General features: G+C 40.6%; 1 protein-coding gene across 2 annotated transcripts in view; it reads left to right on the forward strand.

Moving 5' to 3' along the window:
• Window positions 1-6,736, forward strand: part of MMUT (methylmalonyl-CoA mutase) — a 41,585-nt gene extending 34,849 nt beyond the window's left edge. Inside the window, exons 12-13 of one of the 2 annotated variants that reach the window (XM_055571240.1) lie at window positions 494-661; window positions 6,265-6,736. In XM_055571240.1, coding sequence (XP_055427215.1) covers window positions 494-661; window positions 6,265-6,393 — 297 coding nt within the window. In that variant the 3' untranslated portion in view covers window positions 6,394-6,736. Of the gene's footprint in view, window positions 1-493; window positions 662-6,264 lie in introns of those variants that run through there. The other variant, XR_008711513.1, reaches the window with a different exon arrangement.
• The last annotated feature ends 17,112 nt before the right edge of the window (window positions 6,737-23,848 follow it).

Genomic DNA, 23,848 nt, shown 5'->3' on the forward strand with positions numbered 1-23,848 from the left:
ATTTCATATTTCCATGGGAGAACAAGGTCCTGGTGCTTCGTAGTCCACCATCTTCTGTCTTCTCATTCAGTTTTAATCCTAAGGTTCACTTTTTTATGTTGCATTTTAAGTTCAGTCTTTAATTCTTTAGATCCTATCACATGTTACCTCTCTTTAATGTTGGTAATGAAGACAACAGATGTATTTTTTTAAAAATTATGATGACGAGATAATATAGTTTGCCTATATCTCCCCTTTATCTTAAAGATTTTGCAGGGAACTTCATCTTGATATAACTTAATTGGTAAATGGTAGAGCTAGAAGCAGACATAGCACTGGTGTTTATATAACAATTGGATGAGGTGGTATTTGAGAATGGTGAAATATGAAGTTATATTCACATCATGATTTTTAATGAGCACAATTTTGGAATGTCCACCGAAGTAGTTGTAACACTTTAGAAACACTTTTTGGGATTAATAATGATTTGCATGTTTACTTTGTAACTGTTCAGACTCCCCGGGAGGTGGCCCAGCAGGCTGTGGATGCAGATGTGCACACTGTGGGTGTGAGCACCCTCGCTGCTGGGCACAAGACCCTAGTTCCTGAGCTCATCAAGGAACTCAACGCGCTTGGACGGCCAGATATTCTTGTCATGTGTGGGGGAGTGATACCACCGCAGGTATTTTCATCTCCTGCATTTTCTAGTACTGTACTGGGACTGCTGAGTTACAGTAGTTTGTATGTAATTATTTAATTTACTGTATATTTTCTCTAAAAATGTGTTGCAGAGTTAGAGTCAAATTAGAACCAAATTATTTCCTAGTGCTTCTACTAAGTAAATTCTATAAAAGTGGTCAATGTTGTTTTCTCTTTAGACTGTATTGTAATTCAGTATGCATGCATGCATGCTAAGTTGCTTCAGTCGTGTCCAACTCTTTGTGACCCCATGGACTATAATCCGTCCTCTGTCTATGGGATTCTCTAGGCAAGAACACTGGAGTGGTTGCCATTACCTCCTTCAGGGAATCTTCCCAACCCAGGGATCGTACCTGTGTCTCTTAGGTCTACCTGCATTGGCAGGCGGGTTCTTCACCACTAGCATCACCTGGGAAAGCCCTCAGTATGCATAATTTAATAATATATAATGCTTCTATGAGAGAGTTGCCTCCCTACAAATTAGTCACCTAGATAGAGATCTGTCTTCTTCATATTCAGTAAGCACCGATGGAAAAGGAACAGGCTGAAAGTAATAACATCTCACAACTGGAATAGAGAAGAATGGTGAACGCACAGTGAGGATATCAGCCCTCCCCAGGGACGGAGTGAACGCCCCTCGTCCTGGCAGTGGAGTCAGTCCCTTAGTTGATCAGCCCGTAGCACTAGCTTCTGTTGTTTCAGAGTTGCTACCTTCTTCTTTTCCTCCATATCCCCATCCCTGAATGCTGCCCTAACTTAGCACTCTATCAGTTACATGGTCCTATAAAACCCCCTTTTTCATGAAGCTAATTCAATTGGGATATAGTTTTCTGAGAGCCAAAAACACCTAATTCAGACATAAATGGAATAGCCTGTCCTGAAAATTATGTGAATGGAGATGTGGATTCTAGAATAAGAATGTGGATCCTCTTAGGAAAAGATAAATGGATGCTAGGTAACAATAATGTTAATTAATTTATTAAGGAGACAGGGACGCTGTCCATATATGACCTTGTGCTGTGAGGGCTTAGTTGCTTAGTCATGTCCCACTCTTTGTGACCCTGTGGACTGTAGCCCACCAGACTCCTCTGTCCATGGGGATTCTCCAGGCAAGAATACTGGAGTGAGTTGCCATGTCCTCCTTCCGGGGATATTCCCAACCCAGGGATCAAACCCAGGTCTCCCACATTGCAGGTAGATTTCTTTACCATCTGAGTCACCAGGGAAGCCTGTGAATACTGGAGGGGGTAGCCTATCCCTTTTCCAGGGGATCTTCCCAACCCAAATATATGACCTTACCAATCAGTTAAAATAGTTAAGATATAACCTGGGTCTATTTCCAATCCAGTTTTTAATGATATCAAATTGTGTTTTTACTGAGAATGGAAAAAATATAGAGTTACAAGAACTATATATGAGATTGCTCCTAAGTAAATGACCGTACGTACTACAAAGACCCCACCATTATATAGCAGGAATCTGTCAGTGAAGTGTGACCTTGTGCCCATGTTTTCAGTTTTTCTCCTTCTGTTACACTTCAGAATATAAAATAATGAATGTATACACTACTTATGAAATGAGAAAATACATATGTATGAGCTTGTGAGGTTGGTTATAATGTGGGACAGGCAACCCAGCTGTATATTACTTCTTTCTAACAACGCAGTACTTAATGTGGTATAGTCAACACAAAAGTGATTTTGTTCCCTGGTGGCTCAGATGGTAAAGGATCTGCCTCCAGTGCAGGAGACCCACCCAGGTTTAGTCCCTGGATGGGGAAGATCCCCTGGAGAAGAGAATGCCTACCCACTCTAGTATTTCTGGAGAAGAGAATGCCTACCCTCTCTAGTATTCTTGAGAATTCCATGGACAGACGAGCCTGGTGGGCACAGTCCATGGGGTCACAGAGTCAGATACGACTGAGTGACTATTTAGTTTTTATTAGTCAACACAAAACTATTTTTGTTAGCACCTTTGCCTCTTATTTTGATAAGTATAGTTTATTATTTGAGAATATAAAGGGCTTTAATTCTTTATTACTGTCTGACTATGGAACACTTGATCTGTATTGCAGTTTTAGAGCCCATAATATTAATACCTAAGCTCTTAGGCATGATATTAAAATGTAAGACTCAAAATAATTAGGCAGTACAAAGTAGTGGCATTGAAATACAAATTTATGCCAGCCTGGATGGTAGGGGTTTTGGGGGAGAATGGATACATGTATATGCATGGCTGAGTCCCTTTGCTATTCATCTGAAGCTACCACAACATTCTTAATTGGTTATACCCCAAATAGAAAACGTTTTTGATGTTAAAAAAAAACAAATTGAGAAGAAATGCAGGCCTGTAATACAAGGGGCTGACACTTTCAAGACATATATATCATATAAGTCTCTGGATATTTAAATTACCTAGAACATCTGTGGAGAAGGCAATGGCACCCCACGCCAGTACTCTTGCCTGGAAAATCCCATGGACAGAGGAGCCTGGTAGGCTGCAGTCCATGAGGTCGCTAAGAGCCGGGCACGACTGAGCGACTTCCCTTTCACTTTCCACTTTCATGCATTGGAGAAGGAAATGGCAACTCACTTCATTATTCTTGCCTGGAGAATCCCAGGGACAGAGGAGCCTTAGTGGGCTGCCGTCTATGGGGTCACACAGAGTTGGACACGACTGAAGCGACTTAGCAGCAGCAGCAGCAGCAGAACATCTGTAGGTGTTTGCCGTGCTTTTTCCTCTTGAGTTTAAAGATGAAGGATCATTTTTTTATAATGACACACTTGTGTGTTAATGTGGGCATCTTTTTTTAATATAATGATATCAGTTAACACCCATGCATATTTCTCATTACTTGTTTTCAGTAAATGTATAAAATGTTGCTATTATTCAGCTGAAAGTCTCTTAGCTTTTAAATTAGAGAGCACTAATGTATGGCTGTTAATCAATATGATTTAACCATTGCCATTGTGGAGCTTATAGCAATAAGACATGTAAAGTGCCAATGCAGACTTATGGTATTATAAGAATATTACAAGGAAATAATAGAGACAGAATAGAAGTAGTTAGGGGATAATTGGCATGACCATGTAATCTATCATCTCATGTGATCAATTTTGAGAATGAAAAATGAATACTACTGAAAAGGGTGTTGCAAAAACAAATAATTCAATTAAAAACTGGGCAGAGGATCTGAATAGACATTTTTTCAAAGAAGACAAATGGTCAACAGGTACATGAAAAGATGCTCAGCATTACTAATTATCAAGGATGTGCAAATCAAAACCACAATGAGATATCACCTCATATCTATTAGAATAGCTGTCATAAGAAAACAAGAAATAACAGGTGTTGTCAAGGATATGTAGAAAAGGGGACTCTTATGTGCTGTTGGTAGGAATGTAAATTGGTGCAGCCACTATGGTGAACAGTACAGAGATTTTTCAAAAAGTTAAAAATAGAGCTACATATGATCCAGCAATCCTAATGCTGGATATTTATCTGAAGAAAACAAAAACACTAGCTTGATATATATTCACCCCCTGCCATGTTCATAGCAGCATTATTTACAGTAGCCAAGACATGGAAATAACCTAAATGTCCATCAGTAGATGAATAAATAAAGAAAATGTGACACATACACAGAGGAATATTATTCAGCCATAAAAAAATTCTTGCCATTTATGACAACATGGGTGGACCTTGAGGGCTTTATACTAAGTGAAATAAGTCAGACAGAGAAATACAAATATGGCATGATCTTACTTATATGAAAGAACAGTTGCTAGAGGCAGCAGGTAGAGGGTGGGTGAAACGAGCAAAGGGGGCCAAAAGGTACCGACTTTCAGTTATAAAATAAATAAGTTCTGGGAATATATGTACAGTGTGGTGACCATGGTTAATAGTACTACTAAGTTGCTTCAGTCGTGTCCGACTCTGTGCAACCCCATAGATGGCAGTGCACCAGGCTCCCCCGTCCCTGGGATTCTCCAGGCAAGAGCACTGGAGTGGGTTGCCATTTCCTTCTCCAATGCATGAAAGTGAAAAGTGTAAGTGAAGTTGCTCAGTCATGTCTGACCCTCAGCGACCCCATGGACTACAGCCTTCCAGGCTTCTCCGTTCATGGGATTTTCCAGGCAAGAGCACTGGAGTGGGGTGCCACTTCCTTCTCCGGGTTAATAGTACTGTACTGCATATTTGAAAGTTACTAAGCGAGTAGTATGTAACTAAGTAACTAAGTAGTAACTTAGAGAGGAAGGACTAAGGACATTGTTGTTGTTGTTTGGTTGCTAGGTAGCGTCCGATTCTTTTGCTACCCCAGGACTTTAGACTTCCAGGCTCCTCTGTCCATGAGATTTCTCAGGCAGGAATACTGGAGTGGGTTGCCATTTCCTTCTCCAGGAGATCTTCCTAACCCAGGGATTGAACCCACGTCTCTTGCATTGGCAGAGGGATTCTTTACCACTGAGCCACCAGGGAAATGCTTAAGGACATAGTACTAAGAAACTAAGAGAGTTACCAAGAGCTCACAGTGTTAGTCAGTTTTCAGTAAATCTTAAAAGTTCTAAACTCATATGTGCACACACAAAATTTTTTTACTTATTTATGGTAATAGATGTTAACTAGATCTACCATGGTGATCATCTTACAGTGTATACACATACTGAATCATTAGGTTGTACACCTGAAACTAATGTCAATTATAGCTAAAAAAAAAACACAAAAAAAACAAAAAAAACTCATGGAAAAAAAGTATTGCAATAGAAAGCACAAGCCAGAATGTCCTGGAAATATGATCACCCTAGTGAATGAGGATTGGGGCTTTAAAGCATCTCCTCAACTTGATATTATAGCTACAAATACGCTGATGTTGAAACAGTCTAAAGCCTGGAACGGTATTTGTGACCTGGGAATCTTTTCACTCAAACTTTGTCTTTAAAACAAACAAACATCAGCAACAACAACAGAGAATTTTTTTCAAATGAGTTAACATGAGTTTGAACAAACTCCAGGAGATAGTCAAGGATAGGGAAGCCTGACGTGCTGCAGCCCATGGGGTCACAAAGAGTTGGACACAGCTGAGTGACTGAACAACAACAACCATTTTCATTTATAGAAAATCTAATTCCAGCATGAAGCGAAATTCAAAGTACTGCCATTCCTAGCTGCAGACAAAGCACCTTGGAGGAAATAAGTAGCCCTGTAAATCTGAACCTATAATGTGATACTGAATTTAACACAAGTAATGGCAAGTGGTAAAAATTTAGTTAAGGTAATATGGTGTAGGGTCCAGAAGTTTTCAGCTGGTGGACCATGCAGCTTCCCACCACGAACAAAACACTGAGGTATTTGGGAAATGAGCAGAATGTCTTTTATTCTTTTAATATCTTGGAGGGTAAGGGTCAGGGTTAGGGCAGGCCCAGTCATGGAGGGTTTTTTCAGCCCCACATGCCAGTAGTGTATCACATAACAAAGTTTGAGGCACTGAGGATAAAGAAGAAAGGACAGCATTCATTGTCCTTTTGTTTCACTTTCTTGAAATAGAAATATTGTCTCTTCTATTAATAAAATAAATTCTTTCAACAGGATTATGAATTTCTGTTTGAAGTTGGTGTTTCCAATGTATTTGGTCCTGGGACTCGAATTCCAAAGGCTGCCGTTCAAGTGCTTGATGATATTGAAAAGTGTTTGGAAAAGAAGCAACAGTCTATATAACATCCTGTTTTGGGGTTAGCTTTCTTCTGATCTATTCTTTCAGTAATGATCAAAGAGGCCATGTTCTTCAAATTATTCAACACCTAATATGTGCTTTCCTGAAAGCTTTACATGAAAATACCTGACTTATAAGAATGCTGTCATGCTATGTGTGTGTATAGTTTCACTTTAATTTTAATTTTAATAATTTAAATTATCCTTAAAAACTCTGTAATACATGCTGAATACTTTGTCAGACACTTGAGAGAAAGGTATTATTTTTAACAGTTGTGATATTTCTTTGAAATATTTCTTATAAATCTGCTTACTTTCTATTTTAAGAATTAAACAATACCTGAAGCAATCTGACTAGTCCTGTTCTTTCAGTTTAGTTCAGTTTAGTCGCTCAGTCATGTCCGACTCTTTGCGACCCCATGAACCGCAGCACGCCAGGCCTCCCTGTCCATCACCAACTCCCGGAGTCTACCCAGACTCATGTCCATTGAGTCGGTGATGCCATCCAACCATCTCATCCTCTGTCATCCCCTTCTCCTCCCACCTTCAATCTTTCCTAGCAAAAGGGTCTTTTCCAATGAGTCAGCACTTCACATCAGGTGGCCAAAGTATTGGAGTTTCAGCTTCAACATCAGTCCTTCCAATGAACACCCAGGACTGATCTCCTTTAGGATGGACTGGTTGGATCTCCTTGCACTCCAAGGGACTCGCAAGAGTCTTCTCAACACCACAGTTTAAAAGCATCAATTTTTGGGCACTCAGCTTTCTTTATAGTCCAACTCTCACATGCATACATGACTACTGGAAAAACCATAGCCTTGACTAGTCCTATTCTTTAATTTAGTTTTAACTGACTTAAACACCAGAAGATATAATCCATATGTAAATACAGTAATTATACCTATCTTGGCAAAAATAGTAGGAGTATTTATGATGGGAATATATTGTGATTGTGGCCCTCAGTCAAATTCTACCAGAATTACGTTGATACAGGTATTAAGTCAGACCCGAAGTTGGAATGGGGAGGCAGAAAAGAAATGGCAGAAATTCTTCAGGTGACTTTGCTTTTATCTTAGACATGAACATGTGACCCTGTTATTTCTGGGCTTGGCTTAAGACCCAGGAGAGTGGATCTTCATGAGTAGTCCCTAAAATGAAAGTTCTTAGGCTCTTAGGATGACTTCCTCCAGAATGACGATATGAGCTAGGAGTGTAGAAGGGCTATTGTGTATGTATCTGAAAAGACAGTGATATGATTCAGTCTGAGTCTGAAGGCTTGAGAACCAAGGGAGCCCATGGTGTAAATCTCAGTCCAAGGGCCAAAGAAGATGCAGTGTCTCAGCTCAAATTAGTGAGATGGGATAAAAGTGGTGAATTCCTTCTTTCTCTACCTTTTGTTTTTGTTCAGGTCTTTAGCAGATTTCATGGTGCTCACTCACATTGGGGAGGGCAGTCTACTTTGCCAAGTCCACTAATTCAAATGCTAATCTTATCTAGAAACACACTCACAGACACACCTAGAAATAATGTTTAATCTGGGTACCCCATTGAGTTAACATGTAAAATTAACTATCACAGAGCCCTTTGACACTGCCGATGGAGATGCACAATTATGTAGCTACTGTGGAGGAGGAAATGGCAAATCACTCCAGTATTTTTGCCTGGAGAATCCCATGGACAGAGAAGCCTGTTGGGCTACAGTCCATGGGGTTGCTAAGAGTTAGACACAACTTAGCAACTAACCACCACCATCGAAGATGACAATGCTCAAAAAAATTAAACAATTACCGTATCATCCAGCAATTCTACTTCTGGGTATATATCCAAAAGAATTCAGAGCAGGGACTCAAATAGATACTTGTACATTAATATGTGTGTATTAATGTTCATGGCAGCATTTTTACAGTAGCCAAAAGGCGGAAGCAACCAAGTGACCACTGAGAGATGAATGAATAAGCAAAATGTGATAAATACATACAATAGAATATTATTCAACCTTAAAAAGGGAATTCTGACACATAACAGATGAATCTTGAAAATATTATGCTAAATGAAATACTTCAGTCACAAAAGGACAAATACTGAATGATTTCACTTATGTATGCATGCATGCTAAATCACTTCAGTCGTGTCCAAATCTTTGCGACTCTGTGGACTATAGCCTGCCAGGCTCCCCTGTCCATGGGATTCTCCAGGCAAGAATACTGGAGTGGGTTGCCATGCCCTCTTTCAAGGGATCTTCCCGACCCAGGGATTGAACCTGTGTCTCTTATATTTCCTGCATTGGCAGGCAGGTTCTTTACCACTAGCGCCACCTGGGAAGCCCAATTTCACTTATATGAGGTATTATACCTAGAATAGTCAAATACATACAGCCAGAAAGTAGAATGGTGCTTGCTAGGGCCTGGAGAGAACAGGAAATGGGGAATTAATGTTTAATGGGTATAGAGGTTCAGTTAAGGAAGATAAAAAAAGTTCCAGAGATGAATTGTGATAATTGCACAGTATAAATGTATTTAAAGCCACAGAAATACATGCTTAAAAATGGTTAACATGGTAAACTTTATATTGTGTATGTGTGCTGCATGCTAAGTCGCTTCAGTCATGTCCAACTCTTTGTGACCCTATGGGCTGTAGCCCATCAGGCTCCTCTCTCCATGGGATTCTCCAGGCAGGAATACTGGAGTGGGTTGCCATGCCCTCCTCCAGGGGATCTTCCCAGCCCAGGGATCAAACCCACATTGACAGGTGGGATTTTTACCACTAGTGCCACCTGGGAAGTGCTTATGTGGTATGTTTTTACCACCATTAGGACAGTCCTGGCATATGGCATCTGTTTTATAAATGTTAGGGTTATTATTTTAAAAGGAATGAATGCTAAGGCATGAAACTGGGAAGGTAGGCAGGGGCAGCGGCTTGTACAGTTAAGGGATTCAGACTTTATCCGGAAGATAAAGATAATCATATAAGGATTTTTACCAGGGAAATAATCTGATGAGATTTGAGTTTTAGCATAGCAGCTGTGTGAAGGATGCCTTTTAATGGAGGCAAGACTGGAGATAAGAATTAAGAGACTGTTACAATAATATACCAGAGAAATTCTAAGTATCTAAGCTTACCTGCTTAGGTGCTGTTCAGAGATGGAAAAGATGGAGAGGCTATGATCTTATATTGGAATATTGAATTGACAGAATCTGACTTTTATCTAAAAAAAAAAAAAAGGTAGGCTCTTGATCCTTAGGTATTTGCTGTGTGGAATCTGCTGTTCCATCACTCATTTTAGTTGTTCTTTTGTGGACTTTTTTAATGTGCAGTGATTTCAGAGCTGGATACACAGACCTAATGTCAACATTAGGAAAAGGTTGAATTATAGGATTTGTTTTCTAATGATTTTTTGGGTCAATATCAGAGCTTTAGAAGCTTTTCTTTCTTTGGAAGTGTGTCGGGCTTTAGAATGATGTCTAAATACTTTCCCTGCAATTTAATGGAAATTTGTGTTATATAAATATTATAGCAGTAATATCAAGCAGAGGAGAGGTTTGAAGAGGAAACCTTCAAACTTTCTGATTAAAACCTGCATGGAATCAGGAAAGATAAAGTAACATGAACAAAGGACGAATTCCCCTTCTGATTTCTGTTTCAGGGAGTGGGGAGTTTTGTAATGGAGATAGGGGGGAGGGTTGTGAACAGTTGTATATTCACAGACAAGACTATGTCAGATGTAACTACCACCCTCCACTAGTATCTGTAAATTCCTATCTACTTTATACTATTAAACAATCCGTTTTAAAAAACAGGTCCTGGTGGCTGGTGGTTTAGTTGGTAAGTCATATCCGACTCTGCAATCCCATGAACTGTTGCCCACTAGACTCCTCTCCATGGGATTTCCCAGGCAAGAATACTGGAGTGGGTTGCCTTTTCCTTCTCCAGAGAATTTTCCCAACTCACGGATTGAACCCGAGTCTCCTGCATTGCAGGTGGATTCTTTACTGACTGAGCCACCAGGGAAGCCTATATTAAGGCATAAATGTGCTAGCGTAAACCATGTTTGTTCTACCAGAATTATTTTTATTTTAAATAAGGGAAAAAACTTAGCAAAATGACGAACACCTAAATAAACTTGTTGCTATTTGATAGACACTCAGTAAAAATGATGGAGAAGGCAATGGCACCCCACTCCAGTACTCTTGCCTGGAAAATCCCATGGACAGAGGAGCCTGGTAGGCTGCGGTCCATGGGGTTGCAAAGAGTCGGACATGACTGAGCGACTTCACTTTGAATTTTCACTTTCATGCATTGGAGAAGGAAATGGCAACCCACTCCAGTGTTCTTGCCTGGAGAGTCCCAGGGACGGGGGAGCCTGGTGGGCTGCCGTCTATGGGGTCGCACAGAGTCGGACGCGACTGGAGTGACGTAGCAGCAGCAGCAGCAGTAATAATGATGAAGAAGATGATGATGATGATGACAGCAACTAATGTTATTTCTACCAATCAATAAATCCTGACCCATTTCCAACAATTATGGACCATGCTTTAGACCATTTGCCAAAATTTGATTTTTATAACTAGCCTGAAGTTGAGAGAGAATATATATATACACATTCGTTACTAAGATATTCTTGTCTAATTTGTGCTTATTATAAAAAATGTTCTCAGCATTCAAAAGTATTTTCAAAGAAAATTATTTTGGTTTTCCTGATTAAATATTGTTTTCTGACTCTCAGATCCTCCTTTTTATTTTATTTTATCAACTGTGCCTGTAGGTGTCTCCCTAAGTTCAGGATTATTCTATTTCTCTGAAACAATATTTGAAATGATGCCCATTCTGGCAACCCATAGGTGCTATAAACACTCTCAGAAAATCTCTTTGATTATCTATTTAGATACACCTAATGTCATCCTTGGTGATTGAGATCTGTGATAAAAGTAAATGTTGGTGATCGTTTATGAATTGTGCTGCATTTGTGCTAACATGATTAGTTCATTAGTAGAAGCTAGACTATGACCTTGAATATGAGATTATTATTGACTTCTATTCAGTAAATCCATCCCTAATTCACACTAACATTTTAAGTTACTAATTCTTCATGACCTGTTTCCTCCCTCTGCACTCAAACCTCTTATTGTTATATTGACCTTCTCTTACTATTTACCATGAGATAGGAGAGTGATGATAATAACGGCATTCACACACAACAGAGTATACAAATTGCTTTAAAAAAAAGAGAAATGCAGACTTTAATAACTTCTCTCAGGATTATTCGAATATCCTTTTGATTCTGAGATCATGGACAAAATATCAATTTGGATAAATGCTGTGAATTTATGTAATGTATGGTTCTATTGGTTGACTTTCAATTGTTCTAATATGATATTACTTTTAAAAAATAAAAATGTGCAAGATTTTCTGTGAAATAATCAAGCACTAAAATAGCCTCGAGCTTGTAGTAGAGTAACTGATGATATTCTCAGATTTTCTGGCCTATCTTTACTTCAAACAGCCTGTCCTATTAGTCTCCTTTAGTTTTCGCATTCTTATTAGGCCATATGGTCATCAGAGCAATGCTAGTGACAATTTTCTGTCAGATTAAATGGTTACCTGGACAATAAGTTTTGAAGGACACTAAGCAGATGGCTGTCTTTGCCTATAACATGTTCTTTGGCTCAAGGCATCAAGACCTCTAAAAATATTCTTCAAAATTGCCAATACATCCGATCAGATCAGGTCAGATCAGATCAGTTGCTCAGTCGTGTCTGACACTTTGTGACCCCATGAATCGCAGCACGCCAGGCCTCCCTGTCCATCACCAACTCCCGGAGTTCAGTGAGACTCACGTCCATCGAGTCAGTGATGCCATCCAGCCATCTCATCCTCTGTATTCATTTTATCGTGACTGCACCCCTCCTATTGTCTTGTGGCTTCTTCGTCGTCTTTGCATGTAGGGCATCTTTTTTGGTGGGTTCCGGCAGGTTTGTGTTGTTGTTGATGGTTGTTCAGCAGTTGGTTGTGATTTTGGTGTTTTTGTAAGGAGTCAGCTCACGTCTTTCTACTCTGCCATCTTGTGGTCAATCCTCAAAAGCCTAATATTCAGTTGACCATTATATTTGTTTCTGAAAGCATTGACTGAGAAGACCGCCACTAATTCTGCGTGGGTTGTGGCACTGCCCAACTCCAGGGAGAGGCTTCTACTTTGTAGCTGTGAGTTTTCATAGCCTTGCGTACTTGGTATTGCTGTTTTCCACCTTGAAGGGACAATAATGGCAGAGCCCATGTCAAATGTTTGTCTTAAGGATTAAATGAGATAATGCATGTAACGTGCTTTGAACTGTGCAGCTCACAGTGAAACACCAATGAGTGTTTTTCCATAGTAATTATTATACTTTATGCTAGCCTCACTTCTAGCTCTTGGAAATAAAAATAGTGTATACATATGACGTGGCTCTTCTCAAGGAGATGGTAACCAGTTTGCAGGAGACGAACTCATAGGAAGCTTGTAAGTGCATGATGTCAAGGAGATCTCACGTCATTTGTCTGAGAACACAAAATTTCTGACTCTCATCAAAGTCACTATTCAGTTGGACAATTACTTCGTAGACCAAGAGAAGAAATAATCAACTAGTATGATTTCACAGATGCCACCCCCAAATACACTTTCTTGCATGGCCAGTAGTGCTAGAAATGCCTATAAAAGTAGGCCACATCTTTAATTCTAGTTAGAGCTGAGAATAACTGTAAATAACTCTGGGAAACGTGTTGATAATTCATATTAGATGCTTTTACACACATGCATTTTGATCTGGGAGAGATTATAAAGAAACTAAGAGAGTAAAATGGGTATTTGTGTGAGTAGTAGAATGCGGGGAGTAGAAAGAGAAGAAGGGAAAATTGAGGCACATCCTTTTTTTTTTTCAAATTCAATCTCAGTCTCCACCAGAGAACAAACTCAGGCTTGGAGCAGTGAAAACGCAATCTTAATCACTGGACCACCAGGGAATTCCCAAGCCACATTCTTGCAATTGGTTCCCCTAAACAATGGGAAATTGGCAAAGTTTTTTGTTTTGTTTTTTTAGTTACCTGTGTATAACTTATGCTCTCATCCATCCTGCTATCCCACTATTCCCATTGGGTTTGCTGAGGCCAAATTTGATTCAAGAACCAGGAGACCCCAGCATATGTCCAAAAGGACACTTTCCTAAAGAGAATGTCAATAAGAACTGTGTGCTCCATAGAGAACCAAGGATGGAAAGAAAATATGTATGCTAGAGAATGCTGTATGTACATCTCCTCAATATAGACACATTTCCTCTATCAAACTCTTTATTTGCATTAAATAGTTTGAGTATTTTTAGCATGTATGTGTGCACGCATATGTGTGTGGCTGTGTGTGTGTGCACACACAAGGGTGAAAAAACCTCTTTTACTTCTTTGCTGAGGGTCCAGTAAATGGTATTGAAGACGTACATGCAGGTAATGTGGAAGCAAACTAATTGTGGGTACTGATGGGTATAAAGCTTTCTATTAAAAAAATTTTTTTTAATTCAATAGTACACATTTATTGAGCAGCTTGGGTGTGCCTGCAGCCTCTTCAGGGTCCCTGGGAAATGGATGATGATAAGAGAACAGAATCTAAGCTCCCTTGACCTGTGTGCCCCAGGACGATAGGTCAGGGCCATTTGGGTCCCCGCTGGGCCCCTAAGTAGGGCTCTCCAAGTGGTTCCAGAGGGAATCGAAGTGCCACACCCCGCCAGGTGGAAACAGACTCGTCGTGGCCAAGGCGTCTCAGGGCTTCCAGGATCCCCAACTGCGGCGCGGGAGGCCTGGAGGAGACTATAAAACAGGCTGTACCCATGTCCTGGTGTTCTCCCTGGGGCCATCGCAGCTCAAAAGACTGCTTGAGGAGAGTGAGCCGGGTTGGGGTCCCTGCCACTAGCCCCGAAGCTCTCTCACCCCGCCACTGCGCCTTTCCCGCTTTTGGCTCCGACTTCTGGCACCTTCCAGATTCCACCTGCCTGCCATCTTCTCCATCTCCTGGTCTCCCCTCTTTTCCATCTTCGATTCCCGCTGCCTTTTGGAACCTTTAGCTCGCCTTCCCATATCTGGGCACTCCGTCCCAGGCGGGCCGGCGGGGACTTCTGAATCCTTGTAGCCTATCCCGCGAAGCTGGAGCATCCCTCCCTGTGTTGCTCAAACCTTTCCAGATTCCTGGACAGCAATACAGTAGAAATGAGTATCTTCCACAAGATTCTTATACAAGCACAGAATTTTATTAAAAGAGATAGCCTGTGCACAAGGGAGAAGAAAGCAGGGGGAAGAAAAGTGCCAGCTCCTTAGAGCAAGTTGCTTTTATAACACATGGAAGGATTTGTCTCATAGTCACTGGTAATTTCCAGAAATCATCATACTTCTTTGATCAGCCTCAAGGGCCTCCAGGGTGGCTATCAGGAATGGGGAGTGCTTCTGTGAGGGGAAAGAAATGCAGGAGAATTTTCTGCAAGAAAGCACAGGAAGAGATAAGGTTAAAATCTATAGTTGAGCTTTTTGTCTTGGGGCAGCTAGGTATACTCATTAGTGTAACAGAGATAAAGTTAATCTTTTAAGCCTGTTTTTCCCTCCTCTGCGACTCAAGCCCCCCAGTGTCTTTATTCTTTAGCTTGCAAGACCTATTTTGCCCACGATCTTTTCTGGTGCTTTCCCCAAATATCTGTGCTCTTGTCTTTCTGTCTCAGATGCAGTCAGCGACTCCACTAGAGCCTGGGAAAGCACTCCCCAACCCCACTCTGGGGACTTGGGCTGGGGAGGGGTGGCACCAGGGCAGAGGTCACCATCTGGGGTCCTAAGTTTCTAAGATTCAGATTCCAATATGAAAATGCATTTCTTTTTTTCTTTTCCTTCTGCTGACCAAAGGGCTTCTCTAGATGTGTGGCATTTTTTAAAAAAAGTATTTACTTTTTTTTGAACTGTACACATACATACATACATTCTTTTTCAGATTTTTTTCCATTAAAGGTTACTGAAAGAAAGTGAAAGTGAAAGTTGCTCAGTTGTGTCCGACTTTTTGCAACCCCATGGACTATACAGTCCATGGAATTCTCTAGGCCAGAATACTGGAGTGGGTAGCCTTTTCCTTCTCTAGGGGATCTTCCCAACCCAGAGATCGAACCCAGGTCTCCCGCACTGCAGGTGAATTCTTTACCAGCTGAGCCACAAGGGAAGCCCAAGGATACTGAAGTGGGTAGCCTTGCCCTTCTCCAGCAGATCTTCCCAATCCAGGAATCAAACCAGGGTCTCCTGCATTACAGGCAGATTCTTTACCAACTGAGTTGTCAGGGAAGCCCTTATAGGTTACTGTAAGATATTGAAGATAGTCCCTGTGTTACACAGTAGGTCCTTAATTGTTTATTTACTTTATATATAGTATAAAAAAGTTTATTTATACTATATAAAGTTTATTTACTTTATATATAGTATAGTGCTTGTGCTTAGTCACTCAGTTGTGTCTGATTCTTTGTGATCTCATGAACAGTAGCCCACTAGGCTCCTCTGTCCATGGGATTTTTCAGGCAAGAACACTGGAATGGGTTGCCATTTCCTTCTCTAATATATAGTAGTATGTATATGTTAATCCCAAATTCCTAATTTATCCCTCCCCTCATCCCCTTTGGTAATCACAAGTTTATTTTCTATGTCTGTCAGTCTATTTCTGTTTTGTAAATTCATTTGTATGATTTTTTTAGGTTCCACATATAAGTGGTATCATATAATATTTGTATTTCTCTGTCTGACTTACTGCACTTGATATGGTCACCTTTAGGTCTGTCCATGTTGCTGCAAATGGCATTATTTCATTCCTTTTTAATGACTGAGTAATATTCTATCACACACACACACACACACACACACACACACACACCCTCTTGAGGCTTTTATGATTGTGTACCCAGGAGGTAGAGTCTCAGATCATGCTCAGTTAATCATGTCCAGCTGCAGAAAGAACATGTACTTGGGCATTAGACTGACCCAGATTCTAGTTTATTGTCTTTCCAGATGTTGGGTGGTAGGTAACTTCATCTACTTGTCCTGCTGAGCCTCGGTTTTCTGTATACTTTAATGCCCTCTTTGAATGTTTTGTATATGAATACAGGTCTCAAAGTAAACACTGAAGAATGTCAGTTTTACTTTCTTCAGGGAGAGGGAGAAAGCACAGTGTGGGTTGTCCAAGAAGACAATGGACACAATTTTTCATTCATTAAGACTGGAAGGAAAAAAAAATCAGATTGTCTACTTCATCTTGACTACTAAAGATATCAAAAGACATTGTTACATAAGATATGATATTTATTTAGTCTGTTTCCAAGCTGTGGATTTGTGATATATAGAAATCTACAGCAACTAAACTGAAGTAGGTTCTGAAATTGGATTTGATTTGTCTCCTTGTCAGTTTAGAAACAATATTATGAATATAAGTGACAAAGTTTGAACGAAAGGCAACAACATGCCACTATGCTAGCTTTCACAAAACCTAATTTTCCATGCAATCTGTAGTGCGTTAAAAAATGAAATGTAACATCAGTGTTGAAGGGTGTTTCCAGATGGCCTTTTATTAGCTTCTGAGAAGGCTGCTTTTATTCTCCATGAACTGTACACGTTGCTCAACAATCCTCACCTTTATATACAATAAGGCATCACTGTTGTACAAAATGCTAAATGCCAGTTGGAGGGCTGGTCCCTGAAATATTTTTTGAAAGGCCATGTGCAAGGCAGAGTTCGCATGATCCCAAATCTGGATTTGCTTTATTTATTTGAAGGTCAGATAATGTTGGTTTGCAACCTTGGGAACTTGGTGGGTGAAATCTGAAATTGGCTGTTATACACAGAGGGCAAAGAGAGAATGCAGAAAGAGGTAGATCACTTCAGATTGGTAGGTGGCAGTTTTAATAAGGTAAGGAACTTATATATGAGACTTGTCTTGGAAGAATGCAAGATAAGTAGATCTTCACACACATCTATCAGAGTCTTCCAAATTTATAGAGGCCTTGATTAAGGAGGAGAGTGAAAAAGTTGGCTTAAACTCAACATTCAGAAAACTAAGATCATGGCATCTGGTCCCATCACTTCATGGGAAATAGATGGGGAGAAGTGGAAACAGTGTCAGACTTTATTTTGGGGGGCTCCCAAATCACTGCAGATGGTGATTGCAGCCATGAAATTAAAAGACGCTTACTCCTTGGAAGGAAAGTTATGACCAACCTACATAGCATATTTAAAAGCAGAGACATTACTTTGCCAACAAAGGTCTGTCTAGTCAAGGCTATGGTTTTTCCTGTGGTCATATATGGATGTGAGAGTTGGACAGTGAAGAAAGCTGAGTGCCGAAGAATTGGTGCTTTTGAACTGTGGTGTTGGAGAAGACTCTTGCGAGTCCCTTGGAGTGCAAGGAGATCTAACCAGTCCATCCTAAAGGAGACCAGTCCTGGGTGTTCATTGGAAGGACTGATGTAGAAGCTGAAACTCCAATACTTTGGCCACCTCATGTGAAGAGTTGACTCATTGGAAAAGACCCTAATGCTGGGAGGGACTGGGGGCAGGAGGAGAAGGGGACGACAGAGGATGAGATGGCTGGATGGCATCACTGACTCGATGGACATGGGTTTGGGTAGACCTGGAGTTGGTGATGGACAGGGAGGTCTGGTGTGCTGCAATTCATGGGGACGCAAACAGTCGAACACGACTGAGTGACTGAACTGAACTGAACTGATCGGGTTCAGTCATGTATTCAGTCAAGATGGTCTCAACAACACAGTGCTCTCTCAAGAAATGTCCTTGAAATATCTCCTGAGCACATCACAACAGCTTAAGAGTAGAAGTTCCTTTGTGAAGGCAAGTCAATTTTTAAAGAATATTGAAGGTAGAGAAAATGTTTAATTTCACTTTTTATTAGTTTATAGAAAATCTTTGTCCACTTTTCATGAGCTTCCCAGCATGTTTTCTCAGCACTTTGCAGCACTTCTCCATGTTTCTAATTGTATCACTTTTATAAGGATCGGCAGAGAGCAAATATATTCAGGGTTTCCCAGTGGTACAGATTTAAGGAAGAAACGAAACAAAATAAAACTAGAAAGGTGTTAAAAAGTTAGGGCTAAATAACTATATTTTAGGTCAAATTTTGGATAGATCCTATATCTTGACAATGTGTTGATTTACATGGTTATTAAGGATTTGACAGCCAGGTCCATAAGCACTTGATCTCAGTAGGAGAAATTGAGGGTCACAATGAACAAAATATGTAATGAAATGGAGGCCAAGGACTCTTCTGATCAGCTCATTACAGTCCTCCAAGGGGGTCTACATGAACCATGGGATATGTCTCTCCACTCATACTTGTATCAAACATGCACGGGTCTTTAAGAATATGGCACCCTGGCCCATATCCATCCTGGCTGGTTGGTGTTCATGTCAAATGATCTGGGAACAAAAATTCATTCTGTAGGAAGAAAATGAATTCTCATTAACAATGAACATCTCATGTGGAGGGAGAAGAGAGCTAAATAAGAGACTGGGGTGTCTTACTCTGTAAAATCTGCCTACTTTCTTTTATCTTCCCTCAAATGTTCATGAGATATTGAACTTCATGTTTCTATCAGAGCGTTTACTAATTGGTGCTACATTAGACTCTGCTCTCAGATCACAGAGACTAAGTCTAATTCACATTGATTTTCTCCACAGTCTAACTTTACACGAACAGTAAGTGCCCAACAAATACGTAGAATTAAACTTCTCAGTTGGTCTTGACTTCATTATCCCTGTCTGAAAATTAACCCTTTCATTGGCTACTCATTTTTTCATGTCTGCTCATTCCATCTTCTCTTAGACTATTTGCTAATTTTTGCTGGTGATATGCCTACATGGTCCTGATTTCCCTGACTCAGTCTCTGGCTTTTATATCTTCATTCCAATTCTGTATGATCCCCATGATTTATAACTTTGTATACTAATAGACTTATGAGGCTGAAGGAGGCTTAATTTGTACTGTATTACTAACCTTTTTGCATTGATCGCTGAGGAAGGCGCTTACTCCTTGGAAGAAAAGTTATGACCAACCTAGATAGCATATTCAAAAGCAGAGACATTACTTTGCCAACAAAGGTCCATCTAGTCAGGGCTATGGTTTTTCCAGTGGTCATGTATGGATGGGAGAGTTGGAGTGTGAAGAAATCTGAGCTCCGAAGAATTGCTGCTTTTGAACTGTGGTGTTGGAGAAGACTCTTGAGAGTCCCTTGGACTGCAAGGAGATCCAACCAGTCCATTCTGAAGGAGATCAGCCCTGGGATTTCTTTGGAAGGAATGATGCTAAAGCTGAAACTCCAGTACTTTGGCCACCTCATGCGAGGAGTTGACTTATTGGAAAAGACTCTGATGCTGGGAGGGATTAGGGGCAGGAGGAGAAAGGAACAACAGAGGATGAGATGGCTGGATGGCATCAGTGACTCGATGGACGTGAGTCTGAGTGAACTCCAGGAGTTGGTGATGGACAGGGAGGCCTGGCGTGCTGTGATTCATGGGGTCGCAAAGAGTCGGACACGACTGAGCCACTGAACTGAACTGAACTTACCTTTTTCTATATTGAGATTCAGTTTCCTCCTTAAAAATATGGAAAGTGTAATTTAATCTATTTTGAAGGGTCATGTGATGATTAAATGAGGTAATTTATTCGATAGGGTTTTGTGAACTGTCAATCACCATACAAAACGGTATTATTGTTAACAGTCAGTTGTAAGCTCTTTGAGAGTGAAATGCTCCTGGTCTCGTGTGGCAGATCGTGTTGACTGCTCATGTGTATTGTGGGCTTCTTTCTGTTTCCTTGCTGGCAGAATCTTTCTCCTGCTGTCAAGGCTGAAAATGCCTAAATACTCCCTTTAGTGCGTCTCTGGCAGCTAGAACTTGGTCAGGGGACCTAATTCTAGTCTGTAAGCCCATCACTTCATGGATATAGATGGGGAAACAGTGGAAACAGTGGCTGACTTTATTTTTCTGGGCTCCAAAATCACTGCAGATGGTGATTGCAGCCATGAAATTAAAAGATGCTTACTCCTTGGAAGGAAAATTATGACCAGCCTAGACAGCATATTAAAAAGCAGAGACATTACTTTGCCAACAAAGGTCCATCTAGTCAAGGCTATGGTTTTTCCAGTGGCCATGTATGGATGTGAGAGTTGGACTATAAAGAAAGGTGAGCACTTTAATAAAGAATTGATGCTTTTGAACTGTGGTGTTGGAGAAGACTCTTGCGAGTCCCTTGGAGTGCAAGGAGATCCAACCAGTCCATCCTACAGGAGATCAGTCCTGGGTGTTCATTGGAAGGACTGATGTTGAAGCTGAAACTCCAATACTTTGGCCACCTTATGTGAAGAGCTGACTCATTGGAAAAGACCCTGATGTTAGGAAGGATGAGATGGCTGGATGGCATCACTGACTCGATGGACATGGGTTTGGATGGACTCCGGGAGTTGGTGATGGACAGGGAGGCCTGGCGTGCTGTGGTTCATGGGGTCACAAAGAATCGGACACCACTGAGCGAGTGAACTGAACTGAACTGAAGACCTGAATGGAGATCAGCTCTGTGGTTCCTGGGCAATATTTAACTCTCTGATTGCAAGAAATGCATGGAAATAAAATTTCCGGTTTTCTGCCTGGATCTCTGATGGTTATCCTGCCACTCCAAGGAGAAATGTCAAAAATGAGAGCCAGTAATTTAAGGGTGGCAGAGTGGAAAGCTGTATGGAACACAGGTCTCTTATTATATTGACGGGTGACCACACTGATCCTGGAACTGCCTGGCCTCCAGGACTTTTGCTACGGGGAAGAATAACTGTTCTGACCTATTAAACCAGTCTTAGCTGCATATTCTGTTTCTTGCACCCAACACATTCTCCCAAGATATATTTCTCTTGTATCTTTGATAGTGCCAAGACCAAGTTTAGGTTCTTTTTCAAAAACTTTTTTATTGAGGTATAATTGATGTATAATGTTATATAACTTTCAAGTGTATAACATTGTGATTCACAATTTTTGAAGGTTATATTCCATTTATAGTTATTATAAAATATTGGCGATAATTCTTGTACTATACAATGTATCCTTGGTGGCTTTTTTTTTTTTTTTAATATTTATATATTTGGCTGCAACGGGTCTTAGTGCAGCACCTGGGATCTAGTTTCTGCCCTAGGGATTAAATCCACACCCTTGTCTCAGCCACTGAACCACCAGGGAAGTCTCCTCGGCGGCTTACTTTATACACAATAATTGTACTTCTGAATTCTCTATCCCGTATTGCCCCTCCTGCTCCCCACTGGTAACCACTAGTTTGTTCTCTATATCTGTGAAAGTTTAGGTTCTTAAATACTTCCTGTTTGATTATAATTATATTTCTCTTTATCGCATGTTTTTGCATAATGGGTACTTATGTTCCCAGGCTCCTTGCAAAGGCAAAGAAATTGCACCCCAGGAAAACAAAGATTGTTCAGATTATACAACCCTGTCATTAGCAGGACTCCACAGGCCAGAGGCCTGAAATAAACTAGACTTAAATTGAAAGCAGACATGCCGTAGGCAAGATAGAAAGATTCAGTGGAAATGGAAACCATGATTGAGGACAGTGCTTCCAACTGTGACTCTGAAGACTGGAAACACAAAGCTTCACAGCTTCTTGCTTAAACAGCCCCACACTTGCTTCATTATGGTGATGGCTGTTTCTTCTCCACTTCTCCCTTCTCCTCTTTCTCACTCCTGGGGTGAAATGTTTGTCATTAAATGGGCTCTATCACAATTTAAATTCAGAAAGACTGGCCATAAATTTGCTCAGGAATGCTCAAAAATCATGTACATGCTTTCTAAGGGAGTGACCCTTAGAAATTCCAAGACAATCATGGAATATCTGTGCTACCTAAAATAATCCATCCAAAATTGTTTATCAGGCTATGACTGTAATATAAATGGCATCAGATGCATTTTACCAGTTGGATAGTTTTCACTGTTAAAGCTTTGCTTTCTAATTCTATCCTAGCCAGCTATTAACTCTCAGCATGAAGAGAAAATACTGCTGGTATGACTGACAAATGTCCTTATCAAGTGATTGTATTGGGCTGGTTGTGTTGCTGGCAAGAAAGCTGGCTGGCCATTAGTGGCTACAATAGTGTTATGACCCATGAAATTGCTTGGTGGTGGAGTGATGTCCATAAGGACTGACCAAAGCAAGGTTCTGTTTCCCACCACAGCTGGAGACCTTTGGAGCCTCCTTTTAGATGTTAGGACATAGCCCCCTTACATTGAGAGCTCCCTGGAGTGACAAATGGAATTTCAGTCATCCAAGGGCCCAGCCTTCCTTCTCTCATAACTGATATTGCTGCCAAATTCGTCTGGTGTGGAGACTCATAATGATCAAAGCCAGCTGTGCTGTTCAATTAGGCAGAAAGGGGACAGAGATGAGAACAGAAAGGCACAAAACCAGGGAACACAGATGAGAGTGAGAAAATTCAAATCAGTGATGGAAACCCTGTCTGGAAAAAAACTCTCTTGAGTCTAAAAATGTCTACAGCAGAGAAGTCTCCAGTGCCCACAGCTAGGTGATGAATGAGCTCTTGAGAATGCCTGTGCATGGTGAACTTGGATTTGGATAGTGGCAAGACTGATACTAAGGACATTGAGGATTATTGGTAGTGGGTCTCTAGCAGCGTTAGCCTCTCAGGCACCTCTGGTCGTCTCAGTTCATCTGCATCATGTGAAGAGACAACAGGTTGCTGTCTCAACGATTAAGTGTCTCCAAGGGATGAGGTGCAATATCAGAAATGGCCAGAAGAGGTCAGCATTCAGGAAGCTATAGGAGGATCTGGCTATTTGGAGACGCCAGAGGCAATTCAAAAGTGATGGGAATCTCTGACCCAGAAAGGAAAGGTTTGGCTTTCTCAGGAACTTGAGCACACGATAGGTTTTTGGTGAGTATCGCACGATAACACTGCATGGCTCCAGTAGTTTCAAGGCCCAAGAGTGGAGCTATTTATTGTCTTTACAATTGCCTATCTCCTGCTACTCCTATTTCTTCTCAAAATGTATACTCTTTTCCCTCCTTATCTTTCTGCTATTAATGTTTAGCACTTTATATCTGTCTAATACATAACACACAGATAAAGACACACATGCATGTCTATATATGGCACAGTTGGATTTGTTTCTGACAGTGTTTATTCTGAAATTTTCAACTAATATTGTCATGTCATTAAATACTTTTGAAAACATAGCTGTTAATGACTTCTTCCTATTCCATTGACTGCATGTAAGTAATTCACGTAACTATTTCTTTAACGAGTTTTTATATTGTTTAGTGTGGGTTCTACTTGACCTCAGTGCCATTCTCCTTAGGGAGAGGGTAAGCTGACACACTTCCTGTGCTTTGAGGACAGGAAATCAA

This window comes from Bubalus kerabau, chromosome 3, assembly GCF_029407905.1.
Source record: "Bubalus kerabau isolate K-KA32 ecotype Philippines breed swamp buffalo chromosome 3, PCC_UOA_SB_1v2, whole genome shotgun sequence".
Classification (NCBI taxonomy): domain Eukaryota; kingdom Metazoa; phylum Chordata; class Mammalia; order Artiodactyla; family Bovidae; genus Bubalus; species Bubalus kerabau.